The sequence below is a fragment of the Somniosus microcephalus genome, chromosome 14 (assembly GCF_052327205.1).
Source record: "Somniosus microcephalus isolate GS21.2 chromosome 14, FLI_Smic_1.0, whole genome shotgun sequence".
In the NCBI taxonomy this organism is placed as follows: domain Eukaryota; kingdom Metazoa; phylum Chordata; class Chondrichthyes; order Squaliformes; family Somniosidae; genus Somniosus; species Somniosus microcephalus.
The window spans coordinates 79,028,889-79,050,473 of record NC_141000.1 but is presented as its reverse complement, the minus strand read 5'-3'; the positions used below and the strand labels follow the sequence as shown (position 1 = coordinate 79,050,473).

The following is a 21,585-nucleotide window of genomic DNA, read 5'->3' as shown; positions in this document are numbered from 1 at the left end:
AACATCTCACTTAGAATAGTATTTTTATACCATGGTCTGGGTCTCCAGACTTGTTTGCAGTTACATATATAGTGACACTTACACAAGAAAACTCTAAATAAACCGTCAAGAGTTTCAAAGATAATAACAGAAAATGCTGGAAACACTCAGCAGGTCAGGCAGCAATGTGGAGAGATAAAGTTTCAGGTCGATGGCCCTTCCTCAGAATTGGAAAAAGTTGGAGATGCAACAGGTTTTTAAGCAAGTGTAGGGGCAGGGAAAGGGAGAAGGGGAGGAAACAACAAAGGGAAGATCTGTGATGGGCTGGAAGGCAAAAGACAAACAGGATGATGGTGCAAGGCAAAAAGAGATGGTAATAGGACAAGTTAAGAAACAAAACATGACTCTGGATGGAGGTGTAAATGGCAATGGCAGAATGATCAACCGCTGCCATGAAAGAAAAAAGTGAAAAAGGAAAAAAAATAGGAGCCGAGGTTATTGACTGAAATTGTTGAATTTGATGTTGAGTCCAGAAGGCTGTAAAGTGCCTAATCGAAAGATAAGGTGCTGTTCCTCGAGCTTACATGGAGCTTCGTTGGAACAGTGCAAGAGGCTGAGGACGAGAGATCAGGGTGGGAGTGGAGCGGAGAATTAAAGCGACAGGTGACCGGAAGCTCGGGGTCATGCATACGGATTAGGCACTTTACAGCCTTCTGGACTCAACATAGAGTTCAACAATTTCAGACTGTAACCTCAGCCCCTATTTATTTATTTATTGTTTTCTCTCATGGCAGCTGTTGATGATTCTGCCATTGCCAGTTACACCTCATCTATTCATCTTTTGTTTCATAACTTGTCCCATTACCATCTCTTTTTGCCTTGCACCATCATCCCTTTTGTCTTTTAAGCTCTCCTGCTGATACTGCAGTTAGTGCGAAGTTGCATGAAATGGAATCAATGCCTGATCAGGCACCACAGTAAAAAGGTACGAGAATCTCCCTGGAGGAGAGCATGTTACCTGATTTACACTATAAAGCCCCGGCTTTAACTGGGGGTGAGGGTTAAGCCATTTTAACTCCCAAAGCTCATTTAAATATAGCAGGCCCAACCGCCAGCCGAACCCACCAGGCGGGAGCCGGGCAAGCGCAGTAGTAGGCCTCGACTGGGGACCTGTGGGAACCTTCCCCAGCAGTCAGGTAAGTGCGGGGCGGGCATTTGATTGTGGTCAGGGTTGTAGGCACAGGGATATAGGTTTCCTTGGGAGACCCGGAGGAGCACCTGTATTCCTCCTGGTCCAGAACCAAACCAAATTTTTTTTAAATGCACTTGCCACATTGGCTGCCTTCTGGGCTTCCTGCTACTTTGCGCCCAGTGCTCCTGGCACCGGGCACAGAACATCGCTCCCAAGAATTAAAATACAATCGAGACCTGAATGACGTCATCAGAGCCCAACTTTTCGATTTCAATGTGGCTCACACCCGCCTGGTGAGAGTGCCTCGCTGGCTCGCCAAGAACGAGTCTGTTAAAATGGCATGCAGCACTAGGCCATCGCGGATCAGGTTAATACGCCTCTGCAAACATTTTAACCACCCGTTCTCATTGGGCATGGGGGATTAAAAAAATTGGGGCTTGAAAGTTTAGCGCTAGAGCAAAGTCACAAGTACTCTGCACCAATACTGAACTTAAAGGTGTGGAAATTCGGCAGGGGTTCTCCCTCTCTCCTCCTGTAATTTTAATGGGAGATTAGTGGGCCCCCCCCAAGAGAGTGTTTTCAGCCAGTCATGCCATTTCTCTAGGGCCTTGATGATTAGGAAAAACCTGGTAGAATTGCAAAGCCACAATGTAAATTCACCCCCAGATTCTAGAGCTTTATGCTGGAGGACTACTTTAGACATTAACAGTTAAAATGCATTAGTGTTCTACTATATGTGGAATATTAAGCATGAACTCTCAAAAAGGTTGGTTCATTAAAAAGTTGTTAGAAGTTGTGCTAGACCCATAATTACAACTTCTGAGAATCACAATCACAGAAACCCCACAATGCAGATAGAGGCCATTTCGGCCCATCGAGCCTGCACCGACACATATCCCACCCGATCCCCGTAACCCCACGTATTTAATCCCCCTAACACTAAGGGTCAATTTATCATAGCCAATCAACCTAACCCGCACATCTTTGGACTGTGGGAGGAAACCGGAGCACCCGGAGGAAACCCACGCAAACACGGGGAGAATGTGCAAACTCCACACAGACAGTCACCCGAGGCCGGATTCGAACCCAGGTCCCTGGCGCTGTGAGGCAACAGTGCTAACCACTATGCCACCGTGCTGCCCCAGAAAAACATCCATCAGTAACTCATCACGATGTTACATTACTAATTTCTGGACCACTCCTCAATTCATTTTTAGCACATCTACCTACACAATGAAAACAATTCAGCATTTACATTTTCTCTTCACTTTGTAGCAGCCATTAACTGGGAGAAATTGTTGGCAGTTTTGTGTTTCCAGATGATAATATGCTGCTTTCGACTGGTTGAAACCCATTAAAATATAGGATTTGCGATCACTCAAAAGGGTAATTTTTTTTGGATCAATTCCGCAGGGCACAATATGACCATTAGAAGGTAAGGGGGAGACGCTTTGAAATTAATTAAATGGTCAGGTTAAGGAAAGGCTGTTGAACACTGGCATTCTACAAATGTGGCAGCAATTGGACACAGAGACATCGGGTGGTAAAAAGCTGCTAATAAAGTACCAATTTGTAACATGTCTTTACTGTACACAGAAAGAATACAAGGTAAACAAATCCTGGAAGTAGGTATATTTAATATAAAATCTTCCTCCAAAAAACTGAGGTAGATTTAGAGATTTTCCAATGGATTTGATTTCAGTTTCTCAGATTGGGTTGCCCTCAAGACTTTCTCGTCCTTGTGTCTTGTACTTTGAAAGCCCAAGAGGAAGTCTCTCAAGATCTTCCAATCATTATTGTACCTTTCATTCAAACAGAGATCTCATGATCTGTTAAAAACAGACTCGGATCATTTTCAAACAAAACAGATACATCAAAAACTTGCTTTTCTACAGTGCCCAAGAGAACGTCTCAATGCAGTTAATGAGGAGAAAGAGGACACTGAATGCGGATGGGAGACATTGAGGGTGGTGGGGGAAAGGGACAACAAAGTACAGTTGAAGAGTTAGGTTTTTAAAGAGGCTTTTGAACACAGCGATTAAAGTGGCCAAGTGAGGTGGTTTAGGTAGGGTTTGAGAGGGTAGGTGCATTCTGATTAACGGATCACCACCTATATTAAAAAGAGTGAGGAGAAAAAAAGCACAAAGTCAGAGGTGGAGAAGCAAAGGGTACATAGTAGAACATATGGTTGGCAGAGATCCCTGGCCGTTGTCTCAGGATGAACCAGTCCGCTTAGAACCTGTGTCTCCTGTTTGACCCCAAGATGAGCTTCCGACCCCTTTTCCTCTCCATCACAAACACTGCCAACTTCCACTGCTGTGACCTCTCCGCCCCTATCTCAGCCCATCTGTCACTGAAACCCTCATACATTCCCCGTCTCTTTGGTGCAGCATCATTCTTAAGCCTAGTAAGCATTTTGGGATGTTTTTCCAAGTCAACAGTGCTATATAGATGCAAGTTGTTGCTGATAATCATTGCATGTTTCCACACCCAGAGTTCAGTCTGATTGATATCTGTATCAAACAAATTCCAGAAGCCACCACAATGTAGGCCAGCTGACTTGAATATCCACCAACTGTGCAGCTGGAATCTGTGACCCAGCAACATGAACATGGCATCTGACCAGCTACAGCCTTAGGTCCATTAGTATGTAGGATGTCCATTATTCAAAGGGTCTCTTCCTTCAAGAGTTCAGGATACTGTTGGAATGCCCTTTTCTCTGCACCAGCTTCAAGTTAAATTACACTGTGTAGTAGAGCAAACCTGCTTGCAACCACCATTCTTTGCAAAAAGACAGCTAATTTAAGTTAGCTTTCTATAAATAATTAATTAGGATCAATTCCATTTTAACACTGTACAAAGCAATACATGTGTCAAGGTGTCATTAGCAAATGTAATGGAACATAAAGACATTCCAGGCAAATGCTCTCTCACTTCACATGTACCATTGGGTATAAATCACCCATTACTCTAGCACTTGTAAAACACTGAAGAATCAAATTACTGAAGAATCAAATTACCTAGAAGACTAACAGTGATACCGACCGGATTGGACCTTCTCTCTGCTGCTTCGTGCCACATCTCACTGGTATACTGAATCCAGACTGAGGCTGCACAGTAGTAATAGCCACTGTCTGTTTCATCACTTTGTTGCACTCTCAGTCTGTAGTCGCTGCCACTAATCCTGCTCAACGTGACAAAAGCCGAATTGTTCACGACTCCTGCATGATTCATGTGCACTAGAGCTTTCTCGTTCGGAGTATCAATTGCTGGAGATGTGCTGAAATACCAGCTGACTTCAACCGCGATCATGTCTTCAACTCCTGTTACACTGCAGATGAGATCAATCTCGTCACCTTTGTTCAAAGTGAGGCTCCCTCCGATTGTAGAGACCTTTAGGGTCTGGGCTGTAATATAGAAATTATATTCTTTATTAAAGTTTCTCCCAAGAATATTCCAAACCTCAACAGTTATTTGAACTTGCCCATTCTGTCCCAAGAATGTTGCAGCAGATGGATGAGATTATGCAGGAGGTGCCTTATCATGTTATTAAGCTCAGTCTCAAGGAAACATGGTATATTTAAGTTAGAATTCTATTACCATTACATATCCTCCACATCAGCAGTAATTCCATGTGGCCACCCTGTTCCAATATCCCTCTCCTTCAACCGTCTATCAGTTATTTTTAAATGTTGACATTGGCCAGGAATTACCTCTGAGCAGCTCAGAGGAATTTCCCGACCACGGTCTCTGCTTCAATCTCCAACTCCAGTGGTACCTGCCACAGCCTCACCGCCCTCCGTGAAACATTTTCCTGCTCACTGACCTAATTCTTTTACATTTAATCTTGTCTATATCCCCTTGTTCTAGATCCTTTAACCATTGGAAGCAGCCTATTTCTACCGATTCTGTCCCATATCTTCATAATTTTAAACCCACTCATCAAATCATCCAATCATCTATGTCTTCGTATTTCTATTTCCTCATACCTGGCAGCATCCAAGTTTTAAAAAAAAAATTAGTTTATGGGACGTGGGCGTCACTGGCAAGGCCAGCATTTATTGCCCATCCCTAATTGCCCTCGAGAAGGTGGTGGTGAGCCGCCTTCTTGAACTGCTGCAGTCTGTGTGGTGAAGCTACTCCCACAGTGCTGTTAGGGAGGAAGTTCCAGGATTTTGACCCAGCGACGATGAAGGATCGGCGATATATTTCTAAGTCAGGATGGTGTGTGACTTGGAGGGGGTGGTGTTCCCATGCGCCTGCTGCCCTTGTCCTTCTAGGTGGAAGGGGTCCGGAGTCAATGTTGAGGACTCCCAGGGCCATTCCTTTCCGACTGTACACCACTGTGCCGCCACCCCTGGTGGGTCTGTCCTGCCGGTGGGACAGGAAATACCCAGGGATGGCAATGGAAGAGACTGGGACATTGACTGAAAGGTATGATTCTGTGAGTATGACTATGTCAGGCTGTTGCTTGACTAGTCTGTGGGACAGCTCTCCCAATTTTGGCACAAGTCCCCAGATGTTGGTGAGGAGGACTTTGCAGGGTCGACTGGGCTGGGTGTGCCGTTGCCGTATCCGTAGCCGGTGCAGAGTGGCCTATCTGGTTTCATTCTTTTTATTGTTTTTCGTAGCAGTTTGTTAGTGGCTTGTTAGGCCATTTCAGAGGGCAGTTAAGCAAGAGTCAACCACATTGTTAACCACAAGTTAAACGTCACTGGACACTCTATTTCCTCAACATTCTTCTTATGGTGTGGAGCCCCAAACTGTAACCTTACTAAGGTTTTATATAGATTCATTACATCTCGAATTTTATATTCTACACCACTTGCCATACAACCTAGTATTGTTCGTTTTATTTCTGACCTGATGCACTTGAGATGCTGCTTAGCTAATACAGGGGGTGAATAAAGTGAGAACAAAAACAAAAATAATAAAAACACAATTTTACAATTTGCATTCACCAAAATATTCTTCTCCAAATGTTGAGCAGCTTGCGGAGATTAAATATTAAATTTGACCACCTATGCTAGCAACACCATCCAAACCACCGGTCTACCCAGGAAAGTGGGGAATGGTTATTCAGCAATATTTGCATGAAGATTAAACCTATTCTGATTTGCTGCGAATAGAACATACCTAACTGCTGTATTTTGATCGTTGCAATGTCTGTATTTTTTTCTTGGATTTTTTTCCAGTTGGAGCCATCTTCTTTGACCCATACTGCTGCTACACATGAGTAAACACCGTCATCCTCCGGCCGCAAGTGGGCAATAATCAATTTGAAGATGCCATTTTTTTCCATGCCCATTCGAATATCACCACTCTGATACCTATTTTTGTATGATCCACCGGGCTGAAACCGGTTATCTTCAGTGAATGACAGAATGTCCTCCTTAGTCACACCGCCATTTTGTTTTAACTGCCATGTGACAGAGAGATGGGTGGATACAGACGATGTGGTCGTTGCGACACACTGAAGTTCTAGTGGCTTCCCTTCAGTGTAATTGGCAGACTTCACACTTCTGGATTTTCCAGATAACACAGTCAGTCCATCTGGGATCACTGTTTGAAAGAATAGAACAGGATTACTAACAAAACCAGAACACGGGGAAGCTTCAAGGAATAGTTATAAAAGTGTAGAATCAGCATTTTTACTGGGAGTCTTTCAGTAACACCTTCTGTTGTATACCCTTGAACTGTCAGCTGCGACACAAGTTTCAGTTCTAATTTTATTTCTGTGTAAATGTAAAACCAGTGTTTCTAATAAGGCATTTCATGCCCTATCAAGTTAATGCACAAGAAAAATCCTCGCCACTCCTGTTTTTTCTGGCAACACTTAAATTTGTCTTCGTGTTCCCAATTCACTGACCAGTGGAAATAGTTTCTCTCTATTTATCTCATCAACCCCACCCCACCCACAAGTTTCACTGTCAGATCGCTTCTTGGCCTAAAGAGAGGCTCCGTTTCTCTAGTCACTCTTTATAGCTAAAACGTCCGACAGCTGGCATCATCTTAGTGTGAATCTCTGCACTCTCTCGGCTGTTACATCTCTCCTAAAGTAAGGTACTTAAAACAGGACAGAATATTTTAACTTGAGGCCTAACCATTGATCTGTTCCAAGTTTAGCGCCACCTCTTTACTTTTGTACTTTACACCCTGGAAGGTAGAGACTGAAACACCAAGCTTCTACCAACACTTTACAAACTTCATTGATTACACACTTCTGAACTCACTTACAATGACCCATTCAACACAGCTACAATGATTATAAGAACTGGCAGCTTCCCGGGACCTAGACTGCATTTGGAAAGATATCAGACAGATTCTTTAGAATTCCAAAACTGACATGTGTCAACAAAGCCTGGCATCAGCAACTGTGAGACAACATTACAAGACAGAAATACTTAACAATTCATTCAGTTATTAAAATGAAACCTCTGACAACTAAAATTCAGCTATGCACTTGCTGAAGGAGGCTTTCTTCTTACCCGTCCCTTAAAGGCACGATACTAACCCAAGTTGTTGCATCATCCCCACCCCTGTTCATAGTGCACACTATTGAAGAGCAACAGTTAATTTCCCCAGACAATGCAGGCAGAAGCCCTCATTACTGATTAATCACAAATTCTGACATTCTTTTGAACCATCTTGTTATTGGATTCTTTGCAACTTCCATGAATTGCCATTCTATTCAAATTACAACACTGACACCCTAAAGAATCAAAACCCTATCATATGTCTGATGGCATAAGAGGCAAGCGGAAGAGAAAATGCAAACTAGTTATTCCAAATAGTTTCAAAATAGAAAGTGTAATCATACAAGACAAAATAATTATTGAAGTATACAATTAAAATTTGACAGCATTCTGATTGAGATTAATATTTTATATTCAGCTCAGGGATTGGCTTTAAAGTTTTGGGATGGAAGATGAAGTATCAGCATTGGTTCAGTGGTAACGTACTCACCGGAGTCAGAAGGTTGTGGGTTCAAACCCCACTCCAGGACAGATAATCTGAGCTGACACTTGACTGCAGTACTGAGGGAGTATTGCAATGTTAAAGGTGCAGTCTTTCAGATAAGATGTTAAGCTGAGACTGAGGAATTTTTTTTTTTGTTCCTGGGACGTGGGCATCGCTGGCAAGCCAGCATTTATTGCCCATCCCTAATTGCACTTAAGGTGGTAGTGAGCTGCCTTCTTGAACCGCTGCAGTCTGTGAGGTGAAAGTACTCCCAGAGTGCTGTTAGGGAGGAAGTTCCAGGATTTTGACCCAGCGACAATGAAGCAACTATGAACATCACAGGGTGGTACACAGAGCACCAGTGAGCAGGAGGCACAAGGTGAGATGACAGCTGCATCTGACCTGAGGGCAAAGAAACAACTGCCCTCTGCTGAGGCATCTCAGGGCCTGAATCGCAAGTGCTGAATATTCATATGAATTTTTTTTAATAAAAGTATTGAACTCATGCAAGCAGTGGAAATGGTTTCCATGAGTGTGCTTCAGATGGTGGATAAGTTAGAGAAGTCCACAACCCACATCAGCAACACCCAATGAAGGAAATATGTGAAGCAATGCAGACCACCCAAAAGCTTGTGGCTGTCCAAGAGATTTGCAGCTATAAGACCCCCGGAGGAGGACTGACAGTCATGAATTACTTCTACTGACTCCTTGCAAAACAACCTCAACAGCACCATAGTTCAGGTCTTCCAAGACTATTCGATCTGTTCTCCAATTGACGATTAGGCCAATAAAGCCAATGCCCAACACTAATGGGTTACCAGGAGTGATAACTGAAGATGCTGCTGTGTCTCAAGATAGTACCCAGTGACTCCCTCCAACGTGATGAGGGGGCCTAAGAAAAAGCTAGGTCTCAAGCAGGTAAGGATTTAGGCACAAGGCAGGAAATAGAAGAATGATGGGGTAGGTGGGGGTGGGCAACATGGGCAAGGCAGCATTTATTATCTCATCTAGTTGCCCTAGTGTTGTGGTGGTGGGCCTGCTCCTTAAACTGTTGCAGTCCTTGTGGTGATGGCGCTCTCACAAAGAGTAGATAAGGAATTCCAGGATTTTGACCCAGTGCTGAAGGAGGAATGACAATATATATCCAAATGAGAATGCTGCGAAAATCTGGCCTCTGCACAAAAGCCAGAAAGATTGATTGATTGATTTATTTATTTAATAGATGAGCAGGCTGCATGTTCACCTGATCCATTCAGAGGCTAACCTCAATTGATAAGTAGCAAGTGACACTGTGAAAGGCATGACGTGCTGAATATGGCGTTGGTCACAACCTTTTAACCCAGAGGCAGGGTGAAGGCATGTGACACTGGCTTATTTAATGGTCAGATTTCCCAAGTCTAACTAAAATATAAAACAAAAACACCAGAAGAGCAACATAAAAACTATTACAAAAGCAAAATACTGTGGATGCTGGAAATCTGAAATAAAAATGCTGTAAATACGCAGGTGGTCAGGCAGCATCTGTGGAGGGAGAAACAGAGTTAACGTTTCAGGTCGATGACCCTTCGAAGGGTCATCGACCTGAAACATTAACTCTGTTTCTCTCTCCACAGATGCTGCCTGATCTGCTGCGTATTTACAGCATTTTCTGTTTTTATAACACAAAAACTATACTTGGATGAAGTAAATTCAATATATGGGTGCATGCAGGCCAGGAAGGTATGAAGTTCAATTTCTGGACCATGCTAATTTAACTGATCCAGCCAGGGCAGTAGTAGGGACACTACAATTGACAACAGTACATTTGGCTAGAGAGGGGAAAATAAGGCCCCCAGTGCTCCTCTTCCTGATCACTAGCCAGGGACTGACATTGGAAAGGATGTCTGCACATGAAAGACAAGTAAAAACAGCAGTAGGCTCAGCTGTGATGCCCCCACAGTTGAACAGCCTACTATCGCTTATGGTCAAGACTTTCACATTAAAGACAGCCACTTGGGCAAGATACCAGTAAGCTGCCATCTCCCACAGAAATCATACCCCACGATCAGTCAACAATTTTTAGGGGAGGAGGGAGAAAATTGGGAAAAAAAGTATATAGTATAATGAAAATAGATACAAGTAGGATTATCAATGTCATGCAACACAAGCACCCACTTAAAATGAATTAAATTTAACAGCATTTAACGCATCCTTTGCAAAACTTGCCCTTCAAAATCACACTGGCTTCATAATTTCCATAACTATTTTCGTCCGTGCTAGGTGTCTGGCATTGATATTCCCCGTCATCCTCAAGTTGGGCACTCTTGAAGTGCAGCTCAACAGAACTGTCACTGAGTCTCTCCACCCAAATCTCTTTTTTCTGGATTTTCTCCTTGTATTCAGCATTTGAAAATCCAGGTTCCAGTGTGCTGGTTATCTGTGACCGTTGGAGTGCACGAGTCACAATCCAATCGAAGTTTTGTTCATGCGGCCCTTGATAATCACTGACGTTACAGGGAATGCTGACTGGCGTTCCTACCACACGGTACAGAGGACCTGTTGGGACTTTCACAATACGTCCTGAACTCAGTCCTGCAAGAAACAGAAGAGAAAAAACAAACAAAAATGCTATTACCACAATATACTTCAACCGAGATGTAGAATATTGAGTAAGAGGAGAACTCCCCATATCCATGCCAACATGAAGTCTATAAATGCTTGCAAACAAGCAAACATAGCTAGCTATACTTTACTAGGATATGGTTTCGATTGATTGAAATCGAACTGCTTTAGGCAATCTGTGGCTCATCTAGTGAATGACAAGATAGCTGTTAAGAGGCACGAGAAATTTATTTTAAAAAGGCATTTACTGGCACTGGAGTTGCTATTACCACAATATACTTATTTCACAAAGTATCACTTCCCATCATGGCCAACATTTTAAATTTTGAGCCATTGGTTTCTCCAGGCACAATTCAGGATAGAAGTGGATGCAATAAACCAGTGTTGTCGAATACATCAGCCACTAGTCACATGTGGCTAACTGGGAAATTAAGTAATAGGCACTTTTGTTCTGCATGTGATCTCAATACTCATTCATATGGTGTATGCATGTGTACTTTATCCCTTCTGAGCATTATCTAGGCTTACACGTGAATAATGGCCATTTGAGCAACATGGCACCAGTGAAACTATTCCAAAAACAGAGATACAATGGGCTGAAATTTGCTGCGAGAGGGCATCTAACAGCATCTGCCGTTAGTTAGCCTTGCCCGTTTAATCGTGATGCTATTTTGCACCACAAGTTGCCAAAAGTGCGAACTGATGATGTGGTGAGGGAAACCAGGCACCTGGGACCCGAGTAAACAGGGCAAGCAACTGTGCATCTCCTTAACCAGATTGAAGGATTGTGAAGTTAACAGCACAGGGACTCAGAAGGAAGTATAAATTAGAGTGGGTGAATTCAATGTCAAATCAGGTGCAGAAAGAGAAAAAGATTGGATTGAGAGAGAGCAAAGAGAGACAAATGGGAAAAGTAAAAAAAAAAGTAATTTAAAATTTGACATTAAGATATCCAACAACAATTAAAACCTGAAGGAATGAGACTCCACACTTGTAATAGTTCATTTTCAGTGCCAGAGGTTGACTGGCAATAACTAAGACTCATCACGTTGTTAAAAGGGAACTGAAATAGATAAGACTTAGCCTTCTGTGGCTAGTTTAGTTGGTATCTACCGCACAAAGGCAGCAACTTCACGTCATTCAATGCATTTGAATGAGGAGCCAGACAGCGAGGCGCCATTTTCGTGAATCGAATAGTGGAGAAGCGCATTTCGGGGAGAAACGTCTGGATTTCTGCATTTAGCCGCACATCTGCCCTCGCCTGAAGTTGCTGTAGCATTTGTGCATAAATAATGGCGAGCGCCATTAGCCTCCCCGTTATTTTACCAGCAAATTATGGGCCAATATCTTCAGAACAGACAAGAGATTAAACTTAATACTGTGCTCATTTGTAAAAAATGTGATAAACATGCAAGTATTTTTGGACTCTGAACAGTTCAGACACAAGGGTCAATGGAATTAATTTTATGGACAGCAGTTGTAAAAGTTATCACCTCCTGAGAGAATTTCCAGACTCTACTCATTAATACCATATTGTTCAGTCCAGAAAGAATGGGTGAGTCAACACCATGGAGAGAAATCCAATCGCTTAACAGCAATAGTATTACACAGAGTACAAACCAAAATTTGAGCACCCACAATTCCACCTCCGAGCACCCAAAGTGAAGCCTTCAATTGAAAGCATATGGCCAGATCATTTAAAGTTTGTGCTTTTGAAAATAAAACACCCTCACTTCCCATTCTGTAATCTTCAATACCCTTCACCATCTCCTAAACTCAAATTTCTGACTTGAAATAACAGACAACCCAAGATTTTCAAACCATCTCCTATTATCACTCCAACTTCAGTTTTGCTTCTATTTTTCCAGAGATATCATTGTGCCAGTAACAAGGAACAAAACAAGGTGGAGGCAGGAAAACTTTAGAAAATGCCTGTTGCTTAAATAGTACAGGTGAAAGGCAAAGGAAGATGTCGTGCCTCCCAAGAAACCAACCAAGAACAAAAGAGCAGCTGTGAATAAAGACAATTTATGAATTGTGGACCGTCCTCCGTGCCAAACTTTATTGTAAATTAAGAATTAGTTTCCCAGGTTACCAAACTTGTGCAAGATTAGATTACTCAGGTGGAACTGTATAGCTGTTTTGCACAAAGAGAAATGAACAAACAGATACAGGTCTTATAGCTATAGTGGCATTTGTTAGGGGGATGGGCAACTACTTCATAAATTGCACAGCTCCATGATTTATAGAAGTGGTTTAAATTCTTTGTGCACTGAAATATTTATGAAATTATTGTTGTATAACTTGATATCAATCCACAGCACATTCATGTTTTTAATTTCTTATGTAATCCTGAGGGCAAATTAGTATGCAAGGGGGAACCACATATCTGGGGGAAGAAAGGCACCAGGAAGAAACGAACGTTGATAATTGGTGCATCATGGCAACCTTGCTGGCACGTGGCATAATAACTTTGATGTAGCTGCCATTGCGTTGTGTATTTACAAACACAGCTAGAAAGTGATGGCTCCCCTAATATTAATACGAGGTAAATGCACTTCCTATTATTATTTCTTTTAAATGATCTTAGGGATTAAGCTTTGCCTCGCTCAGGACAGGAGTTGGGACCAGTTCTGCAGACAACACCCCATTTCTGTCTGCAGAGGTATTTTTACGCTGCCAATACTCAGATTTAGTGTGGCTGGCAGGTTTGTTCTCAGGAGTTCTCTCATAGATGGATTTAAGATATATCCACCAAAGAGTGAGCAGGCCCACCATGCCAGACAAATTCAAAACCATGATTTCTACAGCTACAAACCAAGAAAACCTGTAGGGCTGGATTTTGATACTGGAGGCGTGTAGGAGGCGGGACTACAACTTTCGGGGTTGTAGTCCCACCTCCATCGAGTTGTGGCCAACCCACGCGATTTTCACTTGATTGACCTTGTTGAGCCCGCCTAGCAGGCTCAGCAGGCCAATTAAGGTCCACCCGGCAACAGGTGACGTCACAGATTGACATTTCATCTGTCAAGAGCTTTTGACAGATGAAATATCAGTGTTTGACAGCTCTTTGAAGCTGTCAAACACTGACAATCTGTACACTAAGTTAATTCCTTCCTCTCAGGCTGATTTAGAGATCTCTCCAGAGCAGAAAGCTGAATGCTGCAGATTTTGACAGCTCGCGGCCATTCTGCTTTCTGTACCGTTGAGATGAGGGACTCCAGAGACCTGAAGGAAGAAAGGCTGTAAAGGTAAGTAAAATTTATTTAAACACTATACACACACCAAACACACTTACCTCTGCACTCATGCACACATCACTCACCTGAACACCGGACATCTCGAACCCTCCAAGCCCTTCAGCCCGACGGTCCGCCTCGCTAACTTGGCGTGGTTTGGAGCCGTCGGGAATCCCACACTTCAGGGATAAAAATAGGGATTAGGCTAAAAACTGGCTGTTAATGGGCACTTAATTGGCACTAATCCCCTTCCCGCGGCGGGGAGGCGGTTCCTAGCACAAGTCGGGTATCCGCCTTCTTTGAAACTGGCATGGAGCGTGATGGGTTCGTGCCCCCCGATTTCGCGATTTTAACCCCCCATATGCCTCCAATCCCGCCTCAACGGCCCAATGAAAATCGAGCCCGTAGAGTCTGAACAGTGTAAAAATATTTCTCATCACCACAGCAACCTATTAATATAAACCAATATCTCTATACTGCTGGAGTCCTAATAAAAGACTAATCTGCAGGAAACAGGAAAAAATGAAAATTAAATAGTTGCTTGAAAAGAGAAATATCAAAAAGAAAACATGGGGAGCAAGCAGGAAAACTGGATTAGATTTGGAGGCTCCTCTGGGGGGGGGGGGAAAAAATGCTCGATCACTCAGTACAGGCTATAACTAATTTTCCAGATTTATGTCAATAAATATTACACAGAAGGGGAGAGAGATCAGCAAGATATAATTTGGTATAATATGAAAGAATCTGAACCATTCTACACAGGGTTAAGATACCCCTTTTCAGAAAGTTACTTCTAAACAGTTGTATTATCTTTCCTTTGTCTGCTGTTGGGGTGGAATTTAGTACGCGAGTCACACACACTCACGTAGCAAAGATGTTTTCACTACAACATCTATCTTATAGAACTTTCCCTGTAAAGCCATTTCTTCTGAATTGGACAAGCAAACAAGATGTTAACCAACCTTGCATAAGAACATAAGAAATAGGAGCAGGAATAGGCCAATCGGCCCCTCGAGCCTGCTCCGCCATTCAATAAGATCATGGCTGATCTGATCCTAACCTCCAATCTACTTTCACTCTCCATCCCACCTGAACCCATGTGATCTCCCGGGAGAGGCGAAAAACCAGATAAAAAAACCCAATGTGCCAATTTGGGAGAAAAAAATCTGGGAAATTCCTCTCCGACCCATCTAGGTGATCGAAACTCATCCAGGAGATCACTCTGTCCCTGTATTTCCTACAGTACTTACCTTCTGTAAGAGATGATCTCCACCCCAGCCAGGAACAGGCCCAATTTACTCTTGAAGGACTCCTAGCTGGCAGCCTGTTCCCAAGGTCTCCACTAATCCCTGTGAACAGAGCCATCTCCTGAAATCTAACAGAATTAGAACACAAGAAGTAGGAGCAGGACCAGGCTACACGGCCCCTGGGCCTGCTCCGCCACCCACAGGGCCATGACCGATCCGAACCTAGACTCATGTCCAATTTCCTGCCCGCTCCCCATAACCCCTAATTCCCCTTATTTCTAGGAAACTGTCTATTTCTGTTTTTAAATTTATTTAATGATTAGCTTCCACAGCTCTCTGGGGCAACAATTTCCACAGACCTACCACCCTCTGAGTGAAGAAGTTTCTCCTCATCTCAGTTTTGAAAGAGCAGCCCCTTATTCTAAGATTATGCCCCCTAGTTCTAGTTTCACCCATCATTGGGAACATCCTCACCGCATCCACCTGATCAAGCCCTTTCACAATCTTATATGTTTCAATAAGATCGCCTCTCATTCTTCTGAACTCCAATGAGTAGAGTCCCAATCTACTCAACCTCTCCTCATATGTCAACCCCCTCATCCCTGGGATTAACCGAGTGAACCTTCTTTGTAATGCCTCGAGAGCAAGTATGTCTTTTCTTAAGTATGGACACCAAAACTGTATGCAGTATTCCAGGTGTGGTCTCACCAATACCTTGTACAACTGCAGCAATACCTCCCTGTTTTTATATTCCATCCCCTTAGCAATAAAAGCCAACATTCCATTGGCCTTCTTGATCACCTGCTGCACCTGCATACTAACTTTGTGTTTCGTGCACTAGGACCCCCAGATCCCTTTGCAGTACTTTCCAGTTTCTTGCCATTAAGATAATAACTTGCTCTATGATTTTTCCTGCCAAAGTGCATAACCTCACACTTTCCAGTATTGTATTCCATCTGCCAAATCTCTGCCCACTTACTTAGCCTATCTATGTCCCCTTGAAGGTTTTTTATGTCCTCCTCACTCACTACTTTCCCTCCCATCTTTGTATCATCTGCAAACTTTGATATGTTACACTCGGTCCCTTCCTCCAAATCTTTTGCAAACAAAGTGGCAACAACTGCTGGCTTCCTCAGCGCATTTTTAGTCTGGTCTTTATACTCAAAACACAACTAGAAAGTGCATGCCTGAATATTCCAGACATAACAGCAGTCAAACAGTCCAGCCTGCGAAAGGGAATGACCTTAATCCCGACCTGATGTCCTACGAGGTGTAACTAGGGGTGCAAAGTAATTATTTGGATCTTTTGCCTCAACTTCAGTTAAAAGGCAGAATCAGCATTTTGGGAAATTTTTCTATGACAAGGCGCCATGTAAATGCAAGTTGTTACTGTTGAATATTGGGCCGTCAAAAAGGGGATGGTGCTAGGATGATCTGCTTCAATAAGGCCTGGCGAACAGTGTTCCTACTCATTGAACAGAAGTACATAAAATATGGCATAATGAATTATTTCGACCCATAGCATGGTAAGTAGATCAGGTTTCTTGTATCCACAGCCTGCTCAAGGAGAGGGTGGATGAGATGAAGAGTCAAACGTTCATCTGGGTAGGTGTCTTTGTCTCAGTTTCTCAGTGAAATCATTGTAGTCTATGAGAGCCCGATGAAGAGTTTTACAACGCTAGGGGGCTGGAGACCACATGCAGTTGAACGCAAGAGCAGTGGCAATCTGAATTTATAAAGAACTCAAGTGGTTTGTTTTGAACTTATTCAAAGTTGATGTAAAGGTATTAAGGCGGCAAATGCTCTTGGCTATGCTCGCAAAACACCTAAAATTGAACAATTGGAGGGGGATGCAAATTCCTCTCCTGGGCAGGGGAATTTTAATTGGAGCCAGACAATAGGGTACTGTCTAGCTGGAATCAATGCTGGATGGGTATCTGCAGTATAAATGCACCTCTTATCTTTGCCTCAGATTAATATTTAAATTGGGAGGATCATCACCCCATTTCAAAGTGTTAAGGCTCTCAAGAGTCAAAATAATTAGGCAGGAAAGTTGAAGGGTTGGTTGCCAAGGATGGTGGGGATCCCCTCACATAGACTGGAGTATTGAATGTATTTAACCCATGTACCATCCAGTGTGAGACTGAGCCATACAGGCCAGATAGGTTCAAGATTCTACTCTTGGTCTGTGCTGATTTGGCCGATATGGTTTGGATGCAAGCAGGAGGAAGTCCATGGCATGGGGAGGCCCAAGATTGCCTTGTGGAGCCTAAGAGAACATTCCTGCTCCTCCTGGCCCACAAGGGAATCAATTTTTTTTAATTTTTTTTATTAAACTTACCTTCCCGGGCTACTTCTGGCTCAGATCCTGCTTGCTGCCAGCTGTCTCTGGCAGATCTGGCACTCAGCAAGAGTCGCTCGACTGCAAGTTAAAATCCTGTTGGGCCTTAAGACCTCGATTTTTCCATATTTATGAGGCCCGTGGTGAACCTCCCAAATCCAGGAGTTAAATTGGCGGAGGGCCGGAGAGGTCAGTAGTCTGCCCCCATTTTAACCTCCCCCATGCCTGCTCATCAAGCACAGGGAGTTAAAATCAAGACTATAGTGACTGGAGTCTGACGTTAAGGCCTTCAGCCAATTAAAGACAGTCCAATCCATTTGATGATACTTGTGCAAGAAGCTCTATGGGGGGGGGGGGGGGGGGGATTTTAGGCCTCCTACCCGAGGGAAACAGTGCAGTGGCACCCGAAAAATGGTGGGCAATGACTTACTGCTTCATTGCTGCTTTGTTGTGACCGCGGCAATGTTTCCGCCAGCCCAGTACCGAGTGGGCGGAGCGGCCCCAAGTCAGGCGGTGGGCCCTTTTAAAATGCTATGGCATACATTAAAATGCGGTGTGTCACTTTTGGACTGGCCTGGTAGAGAGCGCGAGCCATGCTCACGTCGATTCTGATGTTGAGCGCCTCAGCAATTTTGTGAGGCTGGGTGGAGGAGTACTCCTCCTGACTCCACAAATCCAGCCTGAGCCACTCCGGCTTTGCCTTCTTCAGTGTCCCAAAAGGGAATCATGAATTAAATAGTGTATTCCTCAAGTAAGGAAGGCCCAGTAACTTAAATGATGAAGGCACTCTTAAAGACTGACATGGTGGTTTGCTCTTACTTTCAATCAGATAAATGTTTGTAATAAATCTGTTGGGATTTCTTTCAGCTAAACAGATGAAGTTTCAGTCACAGCATTGAAAGGATAACAGCACTTATTCAAATCTGTGCAGCACTCCATTAAGCCTGGTGGGACAGGAAGTCCAGGTTCTGTCATAACTAGGTCCATCAGCCAATTATACCACGTGCGGCAAGTCAATTATTTTTTTTTTTCCAACCAAGAAGTAACCATAATGTCATATCGGGGCAAATTTTAATTTGGAACCAGTTTCTGCTGGGAAACTACTCCAGCGAATAGATTTCCAGCCACGACTTTTCTGGTGGGAACCGGAGGAGCACTCCTGCTCCTCTTCGTCCTACAAAAGGAAAGTTATACACCTATCCAAAGGGCCTCGGTCTTCAGAACAACTGCAAAACTGCTTCTGCCTAGCAGGAAAACCATAGCAACTTCCCCACTCAGGCAGTGGTGACATAACAGGACTCCGATTAGTTCAAATTTACAAGGCCCCTCGTTTATTTTAGACGGGCATCTCTGCGAAACCATGCAGGTTAATATCGGAAATGGGCGGGATCAGAGTAGGTAAGTAATATACTTTTTTTTTTTTTTATAAACTGCCTATTCTGCCGGATGGGCAAGGTTAAAATTGACTCCATGGTCTTGGATCATGCCCATTTTCATTACTTAGTGAAATTTGATTCTTAAAAACATCTGGTATAAATAAGAGTGGTGGAATACTTAAAATAAGCTAATATGGACATTTCACATTTCAAATATCACGACATTGGTTATTTTCCCATGTTCCATCACTCCCCAGTTATTCTAGCAGTGTTCCCATGAAATTCCCATACTCAAGAGAACATTTACACATCAGTAGCAACAAAGATTTTTTTAAACATTAAAAAAACAATGGTATCCAACTGAAGCTGTTCAGCCACCGCAAACTGTCAGTGCCTTACTGAAGTCAAGCTAGATTTTGTGGCCAACAATTAAAATAGAAATTCAATACATTCCATTTTGATTCCCCACCCCACCCCCCCAACTCCAGTCACTTCTGTGCCTCGAGTACTTGAATTTTTTTTTATACAAAATTTCCTGCGAAAACTGGACTGCCAACAAATGCAAATTTAAGGAGTCAAATTTAAACAAACTAATTATGCCAGGCCATATATGATGTGCCACATGTAACAGTTAGTCAAAAATCCATTGCTGCCCAGCGAGTTTTATGTTTAATGAGCCAAAAAGGAAGCATATTAATGACAAAACAGCTAAATTGAGGCCACTGGCCTTAAACAAAAAGCACCCACTATAGGTTATCCCTTTATTCAAGTAAAAAGTCAGAATAATTGTAGCAAGTGCCAATTTCACAGCATTAACATTAAAACCTCCTGTCGAAATGCTTAGAACATGGCCTTGTCATAACCAACACCTTGTTCCGTCAGAGACACAAGTACAAGGCTTCATAGCAGCACCCTCGCTCCAAGCACTGGCATCTGCTGGACTACGTCATCGTCCGAGCGATGGACCGCAAGGACGTCCGCATCACCCGCGCCATGACAGGAGCTGATGACTGCTGGACAGACCATCGCCTAATCCGCTCTCGGTCATCTCCATCAATGTAGCCCCAAAACAATGGCGGCAACAGAAACAATGCCGCAGGAAAATTAACGCGGGAGCACTCAAAGACCCTGCTAAGAAAGCCCTATTCAGCCTGCGCCTCACAACCAACCCGACGACTCCCAGTGATGCAGAGGCAGAGTGCCCACAGCGCCTGGTCTGCACTCAAGGCCTCCATAATCAGCACATGTGAAGAGACGCTCAGTCACAACCAGGAAACATCAAGGCTGGTTCGACGCGAACGACCAGAAGATCCAGGAGCTAATAAGCCGCAAGCTTACGGTATTCCTGATCTGGAAACAACAACAGAACTCGAGAGCAAAAAAGCAGCTCTACAGAAGCCTGAAGGCTGAGGTCCAACAAAAAACTCGTGACAAAGAACAGATGGTGGGTGGAGAAAGCGCAGGAGATCCAGCAGCTAGCCGACAACCACGACATGCGTGGATCCTTTAGCGCAGTCAAGACCATCTACGGCCCAAGCACCCAAGGCCATACCCCACTGCGGGCCAAGAATGGAGAGGTACTCATCAAGGACAGAGAGGCAGTCAGTATCCGCTGGAAGAAGCACTTCGAAGATCTCCTTAACCGCGACTCTGTCTTCGACGCGAGTGTCCTCAACTCCATCCCACAGCATGATACCTGCCACCATCTCAGCACAACCCCAGCCTGGCATGAGGTTGAAAAGGCCATCCGACAACTAAAGAACAAGGCGGCCTCAGGAACAGATGGAATCCCCACCGAGGCACTAAAACATGGCGGAGAAGCACTACTGGCGCAAATTCATGAACTAATTTCTCTTATCTGGAAGGAGGAGAGCATGCCAGGGGATCTCAGAGACGCCGTAATTGTGACCATCTTCAAGAAAGGTAACAAGTCCAATTGCAGTAATTACAGAGGAGTTTCCCTGCTGTCTGCCACAGGGAAAGTCATCGCAAGAATCCTCCTCAATCGCCTCCTCCCAGTGGCCGAAGAGCTCCTCCCAGAGTCGCAATGCGGATTCCGCCCACTAAGGGGCACAATGGACACGATCTTCACCGCGCGTCAACTACAAGAGAAATGCAGGGAACAGCACCAACGGCTGTACATGGCCTTTTTTGACCTCACAAAGGTCTTCAACACTGTCAACCGTGAGGGATTATGGAGTGTCCTCCTCAAATTCGGCTGCCCTCAAAAGTTTGTCACCATCCTCCGTCTGCTTCACGACGACATGCAAGCTGTGATCCTGAACAATGGTTCCACCACAGACCCAATTCACGTACGAACCAGGGTCAAACAAGGCGGTGTCATCGCACCAACACTCTTCTCGATCTTCCTTGCTGCAATGCTCCATCTCACCCTCAGTAAGCGCCCCACTGGAGTGGAGCTAATTTACAGAACAAACAGGAAACTGTTCAACCTCCGTCACCTCCAGTCCAGATTGAAGGTCATCCCACCCTCTGTCATCGAATTACAGTATGCAGACGACGCTTGCGTCTGCGCTCACTCGGAGGTCGAACTTCAAACCATCATCAACACCTTCACCGAAGCGTACGAGAGCATGGGCCTTACACTAAACATCCGTAAGACAAAGGTCCTCTACCAACCTGCCCCCGC

The 21,585-nt window shown here is 43.9% G+C and overlaps 1 protein-coding gene across 1 annotated transcript in view; it reads right to left on the bottom strand.

The window, feature by feature from the left end:
* LOC147107599 (prostaglandin F2 receptor negative regulator-like) overlaps positions 1 to 21,585 on the bottom strand; it is a 66,471-nt gene that overhangs the window by 14,669 nt on the left and 30,217 nt on the right. Inside the window, exons 2-4 of the mRNA XM_086006759.1 lie at positions 10,337 to 10,702; positions 6,308 to 6,733; positions 4,192 to 4,578 (exon numbers count right to left, since the gene is read on the bottom strand). Coding sequence (XP_085862885.1) covers positions 4,192 to 4,578; positions 6,308 to 6,733; positions 10,337 to 10,702 — 1,179 coding nt within the window. The remainder of the gene's footprint in view (positions 1 to 4,191; positions 4,579 to 6,307; positions 6,734 to 10,336; positions 10,703 to 21,585) is intronic.